This window comes from Pyxicephalus adspersus, chromosome Z (assembly GCF_032062135.1).
Source record: "Pyxicephalus adspersus chromosome Z, UCB_Pads_2.0, whole genome shotgun sequence".
In the NCBI taxonomy this organism is placed as follows: domain Eukaryota; kingdom Metazoa; phylum Chordata; class Amphibia; order Anura; family Pyxicephalidae; genus Pyxicephalus; species Pyxicephalus adspersus.
Genome location: NC_092871.1, coordinates 45,706,596 through 45,719,907, shown reverse-complemented (window position 1 = coordinate 45,719,907; position 13,312 = coordinate 45,706,596). Strand labels below are relative to the sequence as shown.

Sequence of the window (13,312 nt, the reverse complement as noted above, 5' to 3'; positions counted from 1 at the left end):
TATTGAGTCCAATACAAAGAAATCTTTATATAATATATATATAATTGTATTATATATATATTATATAAGCTACTGTACAGTTACATTGCATTATTCACTATTTTTTTTTTTTTATAATGTTTTATAAAAAAAAAAATTTTAAAGTTTATTAATAAATTTATTAAATTTTGGACATATTTCGGTGAGTCATGCCTAAGAATTATAGCCTACAATCTACAATAAATTTCTATGCAAAAAATGTAACGTTTTTTGCATGGAAGTACAGAAAGAATTAGAACACCCCACGTTCAATTACGCTCCCTCGACGATTCCTGATGATGTCAGTGCATACGCCCGTTGACGGGGGTCGTAGCAGGAAATTCAAATATTTTGTATTGGATTTAATACAAAGTCCTGTATCCAATCCAATACAATATAATACAAAATATATTTATGTGGTTTTGTCTATAGGTCTGATATGTGACGGATTATTTATTTATTTATTTATTATTATTATTTATTTATGTATTCTTGTTTAAGCTGATTTTTGTGTTTTTTATTTAATTTTATTATTAAAGTTAATTCTTTTTTACATGATTGTGTTTCAAACTTTTATATTCAGGATATCTACTAGACCCTTGTTCGGACATATTTCTGTAAGTTACAGGTCTACAATTTAAAAAAAAAAATTTCATGAAAAACAGTGTAACGCTTTTGGTACAGAAATCCAGACATCAGTGAAACGCCCAGGTGGTTAAGGCTAAGCAATGTTTACATAAAAACTCATCAAACAGAAGAACAACAATGAATTTTCAGAAAAGCTACAACTGGTACAGTGTATTACTGTCAGGTGTCATTCTTGTAGATTACAAGTTTGGTAATTTACAGGCATGCAGATGCCGATTTTACACATCCTACTGAAACATAGATGTACTTTTAATTTAAAGTCATAGACATCTAAAGGGAGTGGTAATAATATTTTTGTCTACATAATCTCTTTAATACCTGTCTGTAATGGAATGCTCCTCCCAAAGCCAACTTTCTGGAAAAAAACTACGGATTTCTGGCTCATCCAAATTAAAAACTGTCCTGATATCTGGAAGAAAAATTAAAACATCAAATACATTATGGAAATATCTGTCCTTTACTAACTGAAACATAAACAGCTCAGTGATTGTGATGGTAAGATTTGATTGTAAGCTCTTCTGGTGATTTTAATGAAAGTACCTTTGTGTATCTTGTACAGCACTGTGGAACATGTCAGAGCTGCATGAATCTATAATTTCATTGTGGAGAGTCTAAGCATTTGTGGTGTACAGACTAAAATGATTTTGTGTTCATTGTACGGCATTACAGGATATGTCAGTGTTATCTAGTCCTATAATATTAGGAACTGTAATTTGATATCTGGTACAGTAAGATAAATCTTACACATCCTTCCTAATTGCAGTTCTTTGTGCTCCTTGTCCAGCTGTTCTTTCAGTTGTTTGGCCTGCTGGCAGCATTTTGCAAACACCTTTGGACATATTGGAAAGTTTGGTTTCAGTTTCATGACTCGCTCTGTTCCTTTTTTGCACTCGTTTTCATTTATTAAATTGGTCCCACCATCTATGCAGCACTTCTTAACGCTCTCATTTTGGAATTTGCTGGCTTTAAGAGGAGAACAGTTATGTCTATTTAGTAATTTATAGAAGACATCTGGGCATGAAAACATGAATTATAAAATGTTCTATACTATTATAAAAATACACTAATTTCAAATGAAAAGCAGAGTGCCAGCAGAGTGCCTCATCTTCATCCTCACATCTTGTGATTGGTCTTAATTCTGACCATTTAAGAAGCCAGCCAGAGTATTCCCATACCATCCAAAATCTGAAAAAGGTCCACTTGTATTTTTTACACTTGTATTTTGAGGAATCTGGTAAATTACCTTCTCTTTTGATTTCATCCTCGAGTGATCTTTTGCTCCTTAGTATTGCATCACACCTCCACTCTGGGAAGAATAATTGGATTGTGGTTAGAATTTCAACTAAAGTATTATGCACCTTACAATGAATTTTTTTTTTACTTTTACATGCTCTTTAGCAGCTTTTAATGACTAAATTTACTTTGCTCTGTGTACAGATTTTCATTTGGAGCTGTTTATTTCTAGGAGTTGAGGAGATGCAACAACTGACTTCAGTTTTCTCCAAGGACAACAGAAATAATTTACTTCCGTAGGATACAAGAGCTTTGCTATATAACAGAACAGAGCTGGAAAGGAAATACAGCTAATCTTCTAAAAATTGCATAATGGTAGCATGAGGTAAACAAATGGAACTTTTGATCCACACTGAAAACAATGGTAAAAGTGTTTTATGGGTATAATTCAAAATACATAGTTGTTAGGGAGGGATTTGGGTACAAGAGCAGGTGGTTCTAAACACACTTTGACAGGAGAGACAGATGATGCCTAAAAGTGCTATGCACTGCCAGGGTAAAAGAATAGTGCCTGGGCAAGTGATGCTTTATAGTGCTTTCACAGTAGGAAACAGCTTCTATGGGCACATAATGCTTTTCAGTGCTGTTAGGGTTATAGGTAAACAGTAAAAAAGAGGCTTTTAAATGCCACTGAGGTGCAAGATTTTGCATGATTCTTTTTTTATTGCTGCAATAGTGGGATATGGGTTCAGCGGACACTTTTCAGTGCCACTAGGGTGGTAGATAGTTACAGGATGAAGATAACAATTTTGCTTTTTAGCAACTAAGGGGAAGATGGGTGCAGAGGACGGAAGATAATTTTCAGTGTTTTCAGATAGGGAAATCAGTGAAGGGCCAGATGTTTTTATTGCCTCTATGGTAGTAGATGGATTCAGGTGTAGAATGGTTCTGTACCCTATAATGTATATATAGATATCATTTCCACATGATCCAGCTTACTCCAAGGCACTTGAGTGATTTGCATTATTTTTGAATCAAGTGCATATTTCAAACACAATGGTGGCTCAGCAAACAAAAATTACATACATTAAATCTGGATAAAAAGAGAGCTCTCTGTATAACAATACATTTGATCTAAGATTTGCTTACAAACAACAGATAACGGACTTTTGTACTACACTCTTACCTGTGCTCTGAGCAGCCTGGATGTTGGCATTTGTTAAAAATGTAAGACCAGCCGTTTGGAAGACATCCACATTATTCTGGCCAGCCCCGGCTCCGCAGCCCAAGTCTGATTCCTCTATTTTCTGAAAAACCTGTCACAAAGAAAAAATGTTAACATAGCAATTGCAGGGTATAATTTGTTTCCAATGTAAACTGTAAAATGTAAAATATAAACTTCACCTATGCATAGTACAAGCTGTTATATGGTGACAGCCAGGGCAGACATTGCAAAAACTGGGTAGCAGAGACATCTAACTGTTACTACGGAGTGCTGCTCCCATATTGGGTATGAGGCATTTTTAAAGTGTAATGATTATCAGGAATACATTTCTTATCTAATTCACACATCATACAGATCATTCACTGTATTTTTTAATGCCTGGTGGTGGATATATAGGTTACTTAGATCACTGTCAGGTAATAATGAGCTGTTATACACACAAGCAATAAATCAACATTGCTGGTCCTTGATAACTCCCATGATAAAATGTACCATTAAAGCTTTAGATAACTTTGATGAGAATGGGTTATTGATTTTATATAATTTGTCATTGTATACTGTATATCCTTACAGCTTCATTACAGTAATATTACTAAATATATTAGTAAAAAGTATATATATATATTTGTTTGAAGACAGCATAGACTAAGCTTAGGTCTTTCAACATTTTCTGTAAATGTCTCAAAATTATGTGCAGATTTTTGGTTTTTGTTTTGTTTTACTTAACTCTTTCCAAAGGTCTTTGGGACTTTTTAGTGACATCATAAATAGCAACATCAAGAGCAGAGAGTGCTACTATGGAGCCAGTTAGGCCATTCATATTTAGGGTTACATTTTCCTTTGGTTTGAAGGTCCCCCCAGGTGCGCTTAGTTGAACCTGAAAGATGCAGAAAAGGTATATTAGATCAGAGTTTGGTGTCCTGTAAAGTATTGTACTCAGAGTTAACAACTTTTCTAATATAAATTGTTCATGGTATTATCTTCGGTACTCCTGGCTCACCTTCTGGTTATTAAGACACTTTTCATGGACTTCCACCCAGATGGAATCTGCAATGAGCTCTGCAGTTGATTCTCCAGTAATAATATAGTATACAAGTAGACGGAAAGACGGAACCATATTCGCTGTTATCTGAATGTTTAGATACTGGGAGACAGAGTCAGGAACCCGGTTCACTGTTTCATATTTGATGATCTTCCCCTTGGATATGATCTATATGGTGAGACACTCCAATCGTCAAAATATACCATTCTTATGCTGGAAATATGTTTTCAGTAATCTGATCTGGATGGAATGGAATGGATGTAATCTCTCTTTTACTGACAATTTAAATGGATTATTTGATTTCCTACTGACTACCATGACATGAATTAATATTTAATATGGTTCTAACCATTTCAGAAGACTATCTGTGTGTATAAAGATCAGATTAGGGTGGATCATGCAATAATCACTTAATAGTACTAGTTTGTTTGTTTTTTATTGTCACATTAGTATAATGTATGGAACCATCTATTGGCACTGTCCAGTTGAACTTTGTAATCTTAAGGGAAAATCTGACAAAGGGAATATCATAAAGACATACCAAGTAACTGTAGTGGGTTAGCTTGTGTAGGTAAGGACTTTTTGGAAATATGTTGACATTTAGAAAACTGCCAACTTGGAAAATTCTGTTCTCTCTTGCCCAGTCAATGTATAGATAGCTTTTAGTCAGCGACTTGTAGGACGTGGCCTGAAACCCCACTGTTGCTTGGTTTTCCTCTTGAAGCTTTGGATCATCTGTTTTAATCTGGAGAACAGAGTAGAAAATATTTTATAGCTGCTGTTGAAGGAAGTTATCCATTCTTTATACTGAAGTAGAACTCACCCTAAAATCCAGGGCTGTGACATCTGCCGGGATGTTGATGACAAACACAGATGTCCCCTTAATGTCTGTCCTTTGTCTTATTTCTTTATCATTATCAACAGAAGTAGATTCGCCATTTTCTTGGATGAATTCACCGCTTAGAATAAGGGGGATCCTTGCTATAGGGTTGTTCAGAGTGTCTTTCAGCTGAACCTAATCAGAAAGAAGCGTGTGAATTGTACCAAAAATAGGCATAGGTTATCATCACTGTACTGTACCAGTTGTACACTCCAAACTGTTTTAATTACCTATATATTCATATTCATCCGCAGCATATTATGCCACTATATTAATGTTTGTGCCATTTCTCAATGCCATAATAACCAAATGTGTGTGCCAGTGATGCTCATCTTTGATTCTCAAGGCCCACTAACAGATCATATTTTTTCTGAACCCCAGGACTAATCTGGGCTACATTATTTCTTAATTTGTGTAAGAGAACAGCAATAATTATCTAAATCTTGAACTGAAAACACTGGTCAACAAACATTTTCTTGCCAAACAGATTAAAGTCATTTTAGGTTATGTTTGATGCAAATATTCAAATATGGTATTGGTTTTGCTTGATTGGCTCTAGTTTTTGAAATAATAACCTCAATAATACCCTCAATGAAAACTAATGAAACATGAAAATTAAGCAAAATTAAACTAGATATGCCTACGTATACAAAATTTAATTTTTAAAATACCTAATTTCAATGTATTCAGTATATTTACAGAACTAATCACAAAGAGGTCATTGAAAAACTCAGTTTGTATGATTTCCTTTTATGCTGATGATCAAGACAATCACGAAGGCTCCAGCAGTAGTCTGCCATCATGTGTCTATCCCAACTGCCCTGATACCTTTCTTCCATCACCTTTATATCTTGATGGAACCTCTCCCCTTCTTACTCACTGAAATCGCCAAGGTTTTCTGGAAATTTTTGCAAATGGCTATGGAGATACCTTTATGCTCATAGTAGCACCCAAATGTTTCAAAGTTTTAGAGCAAGTTTTGTACCAGTTCTTCATAATTTTGTGCTTTACCAAAAGAAGTTTGATGTTTACCCAAGAAGTTCTTGACAACCATGACATAGCTGTGCCAGACAGAAGCTTCAGTATCAGTCATGTAAATTTGAATCATTTTTCAGTCTCTGAATCTGGGGTCCATCAAAGATTCCTGCTTTTAATTTTTCATTACTCAATCCAGGGAAGAATCTACAAATGTATCTGAAGCAATCACCATACTTGTTCAGAGCTTCATTAATCCCAACTTTTTTGTTCGTTATTGGCTCATTAATGATGTTCGCTTCACCTTTTTTCATGTTTTTCCTTGGAGGCCATGTCACTTTTTTCCAGTGGTCCTGATTTGCTCTACTATGCCACAAACAGATGAAACATAAGTACTTTGTGTATCCACTTTGCTATTCAAGTAGGAAGTTCACCATTTTTAAATCAACACATATTGACCATTTGTGTTCATGATAGCAAATCTTTTGTAAGACCATTTGGATATTTTCATATTCTTCTTTAAGTTTTGTTAAGTGACCTATTTAAATTGATGCATAGCAGTTGCCATTATGCAGTGAAACAGATTTCAAAGTTCGAGTGGAACGGTCTATGAAAAGCCGCCAATCTTCTGCTCGGTATTCTGGTACTCCCATATGGGCTAGTAGTCCAGGGATGTTACAACAGTACATGAAGTCTTCATCCTTACTGAAATATGGTAGAAGTGTCACCTCTCTTGGCCTATAAACCGATATTTTAACTTCCGCTCCCAGACAGTGCTTTTCTTTTAGCTTGGATGCTAAAAGTTCAGATGCTTGTTTTGACAAACTTAGGTCATGTATTAAATCATTGAGCTCTTCTTGGGATAACTGCTGGTTTGATGAAACACTTCCTAAATATTCACTTCCACTGCTAACTCCTGGATTACACTCCATACCCTGTATATCCTCCATGTCAGACACAGGAATATCAGGGAGTGTACTGAACACTGGTATGGGAAAATCAGCACCATGCGGCACAGGTCATCTTGCTGATTCCAAATCAGAGTACTCCCACTTGTTTGTCTTGTAACGATTGAAAACTTTTACATTCACAGCACAAAAATACAAACCATTATGATGATTTTTGGGCTCTCGTCATACCATAGGTACACCAAATTCTAAACTTTTCAGTTTTCCATGTTCAACTGACATAGACGCTCTACACAAGTTTTCCATACAATATGGGGAGGCCAGTACTTATCTTGGTCTCCCAGTTTAATACCAAAATATGTAAGATATGCTTGTTTCACAAATTCTGTAATGTTTCTTCTCTGTTTTTGCTATAAAATATTCACCACAAATGTAGTAAAATACATTAGGGTAATTTAAACAACTTCCTCTTGAAGAAATCATATTCTCTAAAAAAAAACAAAATATATGAATGAAAAGAAGGCTAATGAAAGTTTCATGAAAATAATGCCGATTCCTGTATCACAAGAACTAGAGCCAATTCAATTAAACTGATGTTATTTCTGGATTCAGAACCTGAAATACACTGAATATATTAAAAAATCCTTTGTAATTAAGAGATTTGAGAAACATCAACTGATGGGTTTAGTGGATGAATGGAGTAGATAGACATTAGTGTCATAATTGTCTAACACTTTATTTCATTCTAGTTTAACTCTCTGCACTATAGAATTTCAACTGACTAAAGATACTATTACACATTTATGGAGGAAATGCAATCCAAAATACAATCTTTTACCAAATCTGCATAATATCCTACAATTACTCTACTACCTAAGGTCCCAACAATTCAACATCAACTTCAACATATTAAGTTTTCTCCCTACTTATTCCAACTATTCTACACTACACAGGATCAGACAGAACTATACTTCCTAATGCCTTAACTTTTTAGTTTACATAATATTAGTCCTGTCTTGAACTAGAATAATTCTGTACACCATAGAGTACCAAGAAACACTATATTCTACGGTGTTCTATGGTACCCTCCACCTCCTCCACGGAGCCACCTATTCCTTTAAAACAGAGCCAATTACCTCTTTATCTTATGGTGTTCCAAATATAGCAGTAAATCATTTACAAGGAGTCAGAGTTTATATGAAAATCCTTCATGTGGCCCATAAGAACTAGAACTGAGTACCTATGTACCTCACAATGTCAGCTCAATCATATCTCCACACAGAAAAAATGTTAAATATTAATATGTGTAGCCAGTGTATATTGTATAAATCAAATGTTATTTTTCATTATCATTTTATCATACAACTGCCAAAAACAATAAGTATTCTTATCACAACATCTGTGCTTATTGATTGGTTCAGCAATCATTTTTTCCTATTTCAACAGCAAAAATCAATGAAGTGCATATGAAAACAATAATTCAATTTCAGAAAGTTTGCCATTACTAATCAATTCAGTAAATTTTTTACTGTGCAATCTCATATTTCTTTTTTCTTCACATTGTCCCCTTTCTCCTATACAGATGTGCCTTTAGGGAAAAACACATACTCACCAGATTTCATATGCCTTCTAAATTATTAGAAGGTCTAAATGCATTTGATTACAGAAATAATACCCAATATTCACATATGCAGGCCTAAATTACTGCTTTCATATGGTACACTTTAAAAATGCTTGGTTTTATTGTAAATGCCCTGGCACATAAAAAGGAAGCATACAGATGGGATGTGCTAATTATTCCATACAGAGCCTATTATGCCATCTCAGGGGATCACACAGTATCAGCTAAAACACTATGGGGTCTTTACAATACCTCTTCTCTATACAGAACAAATCAAATCCCTACTTCTTTATGATCTAGCTCTTTATTTCATGGTGTCTCCACATTAACTTGACATTCTATTATGTCATCTCTTCACTGACTACAGTACTAACTTTTCTCTGAACAGGGGCATTTTTTTAAGCTGTACAATAAATTTCCTTACATTCTATCTGGATTTTTAATTCATATTATCCAATCTAAAAATCACATTTAAAGATTTTTGGGTAGGTTTACCCTAAGGTGAACCAGTCAAACTTTATTGAAATGTGGTTCTGTTCCCATTTTCTTGAAAGGAGACCTTTAATAAGAGTGTTGGCCAGAAGCTGCAACTGCCTTTGAGTTTCAGATTTGATTTCCATTATTACACTACACTAGAATCAGTGTGCAGCTTTAAAGTGACAGTTCCTTTAACGACTTCAACTAACCTTTTTGTAGCTCTTACCTTTATATGATAGGGCAATGTTGGTTTCACGAACAGAGGTGTTGCTATAAGTGTCAGTCTGTACGGTGTCAAAATGTATTTTACATTGGAGTTCTCGCTTTCTTCAGATTGGGCGCCTGATGGAAGCATTGCATATTTTGATCATTTACATTTTGATAATTTGCAGCATAAAAAAATATAAAGCTTTAACTGCCACTAACATCCATACAGTAAGTGAAAGGTCTATGAAAGCCCACAGAACAGTAACTAGCAGATGTATACCAGTACATGTAGTCCCCAAGTTACATACGAAAAAGGGAGGTAGGTTCTAAATTCTTAGGTTTGATCTTAAGTTGAATTTGTATGTAAGTTAGAACAGGTACATTATTTTAGGAAATGCAATTAGGACAGATGTTTGTCTCAACATAATATTAGGCAGCATGGTGTCAGATACTGTATAAAATCCTCAATATTAATCACAAAACAAAAAAAAATGTATGGAGCCTAGACATTTAATAACTTTTGGAGCAAGCTGTGCTTTGATATTCAAAAAGAAACAACTGCAGAGCTTGTCTTGGTCATTAGAGATTTTCAAGATGGTACAGATCAGCTCAGCTTCTAAGATCACCCACAACCTTAGCTGTGTTTAGCAAAAGACTTCTTCATATATATATATATTATATATATATATATATATACATACATTCTTCACATTCTTTTACAAATTCTAGCTGCCTGGTTTCTACCTGATCCACTGATTTTTATTTTATTTTTTTTTATTTTTTTTGAGGTTAAACCTTTTTTAAACCAGACTAAATGTAAAAATAACATAATAAACGAACATAGCATATCACTTTTACAATTACAGGTATCCTTAAATATTAGCTGATTTCCTAATTAACAGTTTAAACAATAAAATCAGTGCAACAAGAATTATAAATCTTCTCTTTTCCTTTTTTTCATTCAACAATCATCAGAACTAGTAAGAGGGTCACTGCCCATTCCATTTTGAACAGTTCTTGCAATTTAGTAACTTCTGGAGCAAGCCCCATTGTGGAAGGGCTAGTTTCAAGCCAGCAATGTCAAATTGTTTATTATTATTGACCACTTGGCACCAGAAGAGCCTTGTAACCAGGCATTCCCAAAACCTTTGGTGTAAGGCTGCACTAGATGCACATTTAAAATGTACCATTGTCTGAGAGTCCTGTATAATAAGCTTGTTTAGAATACATGCAATTTTTTGAAAAAGTAAAAAAAAATTCTCTATATTGTACCGCTAGTACCGCTTTCCAGGATACTCTAAAAATGTTTAATAGTTCAGTCAAATTTAAATTGAAAAGGTTGTTGCCATTTTGCCATTCCCAAGGCATAATTAATCCACTGAATTTAAAATTTTCCTAATCTCAAACCTGGAACATACTTGCAAATCAGCAAAGGCAAATTAAAGCCAACTCGGCTTATCTGCATGCTTGTTCCAGGTTTGCTGAAGCCAGTGGGTCAGTATGACAATCAGACTAAGGAATTAATATAGGAAAAACTATTACTCAGCAATGGTGGCTCATGAGCACCTGAAATCTTAATCTAAAACTGCTTACCTACCACTGCAAAAGAAACAAAAAAAAAATTGAGTAATAACAAAAATCTATAAATCCTTTTTGATCTTCAGGCGCTAAACTATGAGCTGGATTTAAAGATGGTAAAAGTAGCAGAACCTTCCAGGATGTTCAGTATATGGCATGTACACTAATCCTACAAAGCACAAAAATGAGGAATCTGAAATGAACTGAAGTGAGAAGAACTAAGGAAGTGAAGAGTGCTCAAAAGTCATACTGCAAGGAAAATGTTAATCTGAAAAAATGTCAAAGATGTATCTAAAACCCCAGCCATGGGCTGTTTATTGTGTTCAACATTTCCCACTATACATAGCACAAATGACATTTTATAAGGATAATTACCTTCCTCTTCCTCCACTGTTGCTGTTATGTACAGATGAACCCCATCCAGCTCTTCCAGTGAAAAGTACTGCAGCTCATCCACTGAACGCTCACTGTTAAATTGGAATACAGCCTCCCCATTGCTCATCTGTGAGTGACAACAACTAGAATTAGGAACATTTATTCAGAGGCAGAAATCATAAATGTGTCACTAGATTAAACAAAAGAAAAGATTTTTTTGTGTCAATAAAACTTGGTACTTTAAAATAAAAAATAACAAAAAGAGACTTAGACATCCCACAACATATAATATAGTGCCACAGTTTAATAGATGAAACCTAAAGTGTGCTGTCATATATTGTAACGTGATAAATTTCCAGCTAATAAATCGTTGCATTGCTGAATGCTAATTCTGTTATTTTTTTTTACCTGCAACACGTCTATTGATTGTGTCATCATCCTTCTTTCTCCATTTATAATTAATCCATATCGAATGAAGGCTTTGCCTTTATCAACTGTTTTACCATAGTAATATCTATAAAATAACAGGAGAAAAACAATCTCATGTGAATATGACAAATAAAACAAGTAGAAAAAGAAACTTTTACCATGGGCTATTCAGGTAGGTGGTTATTGAAAAAAGAACAAGGAATGTCCATTCTGCAATAACTGCTCTTACCTGACTGATCACCACCCAACTGTCAAATTTTGCTGAGTTACATATGTGCTCAGCATTGGTTGTTAGGAAAATCTGTCAATCTTGGTTTCCCTTGTGCCTGCCAGGAATGAAATAACTTCTGCATGCCCGTGCAGGAGTTACGTATTCCCGGCATGGCCAATCAAGATAGCTAATGATCATCTTCAGGAAGTAAAGAAGGAGGATGATGGCAGCGCCCTATATAGTTAATAGTTAAGTGATCAAAGGTTTAGTTGTGCTTTAAATTCAGTGTTTTAAACTTGTCTGCACTATGGGCATTTAAATATTCACACATTCCTAACAAACAGTGAATGTTTAAATAAGCATTTACTGATCTCTGTAGTTGTAGGCGCTATGGAGCAATTCATCTTCAACATTTAGAAAGACTTTCTTTTAACAGCTCAGCTCCCACTCAGGAGAGACTTTCAGTCTTCCAATCTGTTCCAATCTGTAATGTACATACAAAGCAGGTTGACTGGGAGTGGGGTGGGAGACAAGTTGAGTTAAGCTGTTAAGAGAATAAAATGAACAAATCCTGCTAAAATTTTAAAGGATTATGTATGGTACCTTCAGCAAAGGAGGTCAGTGAGGGCTTGATTCAAAGTACAATTACTGCTTGGTAAGAATGTCTAAACTCACTTCTCAACCTCCCAATTCATCTTAGTGACCATTGCTACTAGCAAAAAGAAAAAACATACACTGCATTTGACAATGCTACAGTTTTTTAATATTTGACATTGAAGGCAAAAAAAACACAGATGAGAAATGCATTATGTTTATTCTGTTTTTAATATTCCTTTGCTTCCTAAAGTACAAAAAACAGTAAAAAAAAGAAAATTGAACAAAATGCAGTAATTGTATTTGAAAATAAAAAAAATGTATTAGATTGAACCAAAATATAAAAGAAAACTGTAGTGATAAAGCTCATAGATGTTTTCAATCTTTATTTGCCTTTTTGTGAAGAAAATAATCTTCTGTGGGCACACACAGTGACACGTGTGCCAGGCACAGTGAGGTTCTCACAGTGTCAGTATATGACAATACAATGCCGAGCTTCATGCAGCAATAAATGTAGGGTAGCAAATGCTTTGTCAGGTATAACTTGTTCAAGCTGATTTATGAAAACTGCAGCAAAGGAACAGTATATGTTTTGGAAACAACCAATCAATTTACAGCTTGCATTCTCCAACTTATACCAATAGGAAAATGAGATATGTAAACAAACCTGATGCTATGGAAAGCAGCACAAGTATTCTTTTCTCTTTACAGACATAAAATGAAAAAAAAAACAATGGTAAATTTCACAACCTACTTTGCTTTTACAGTGACTGTAAAATCATTGAAAGTATCTGAGCTGATAAAGTTGCGTTCAGGTTCAATGGTGACAAAAAATCTCGGAAGTACTGCAAGATACAAACAGGCATGTTAGGATAAAGCAGTCATGGACAA

General features: G+C 34.6%; 1 protein-coding gene across 1 annotated transcript in view; it reads right to left on the bottom strand.

Moving 5' to 3' along the window:
• The window catches only part of C5 (complement C5), a 42,317-nt gene that overhangs the window by 21,725 nt on the left and 7,280 nt on the right, over positions 1 to 13,312 (bottom strand). Inside the window, exons 7-18 of the mRNA XM_072431727.1 lie at positions 13,176 to 13,266; positions 11,596 to 11,701; positions 11,188 to 11,314; positions 9,254 to 9,369; positions 4,990 to 5,181; positions 4,708 to 4,911; positions 4,125 to 4,334; positions 3,852 to 4,001; positions 3,086 to 3,215; positions 1,910 to 1,972; positions 1,411 to 1,629; positions 985 to 1,075 (exon numbers count right to left, since the gene is read on the bottom strand). Coding sequence (XP_072287828.1) covers positions 985 to 1,075; positions 1,411 to 1,629; positions 1,910 to 1,972; positions 3,086 to 3,215; positions 3,852 to 4,001; positions 4,125 to 4,334; positions 4,708 to 4,911; positions 4,990 to 5,181; positions 9,254 to 9,369; positions 11,188 to 11,314; positions 11,596 to 11,701; positions 13,176 to 13,266 — 1,699 coding nt within the window. The remainder of the gene's footprint in view (positions 1 to 984; positions 1,076 to 1,410; positions 1,630 to 1,909; positions 1,973 to 3,085; positions 3,216 to 3,851; positions 4,002 to 4,124; positions 4,335 to 4,707; positions 4,912 to 4,989; positions 5,182 to 9,253; positions 9,370 to 11,187; positions 11,315 to 11,595; positions 11,702 to 13,175; positions 13,267 to 13,312) is intronic.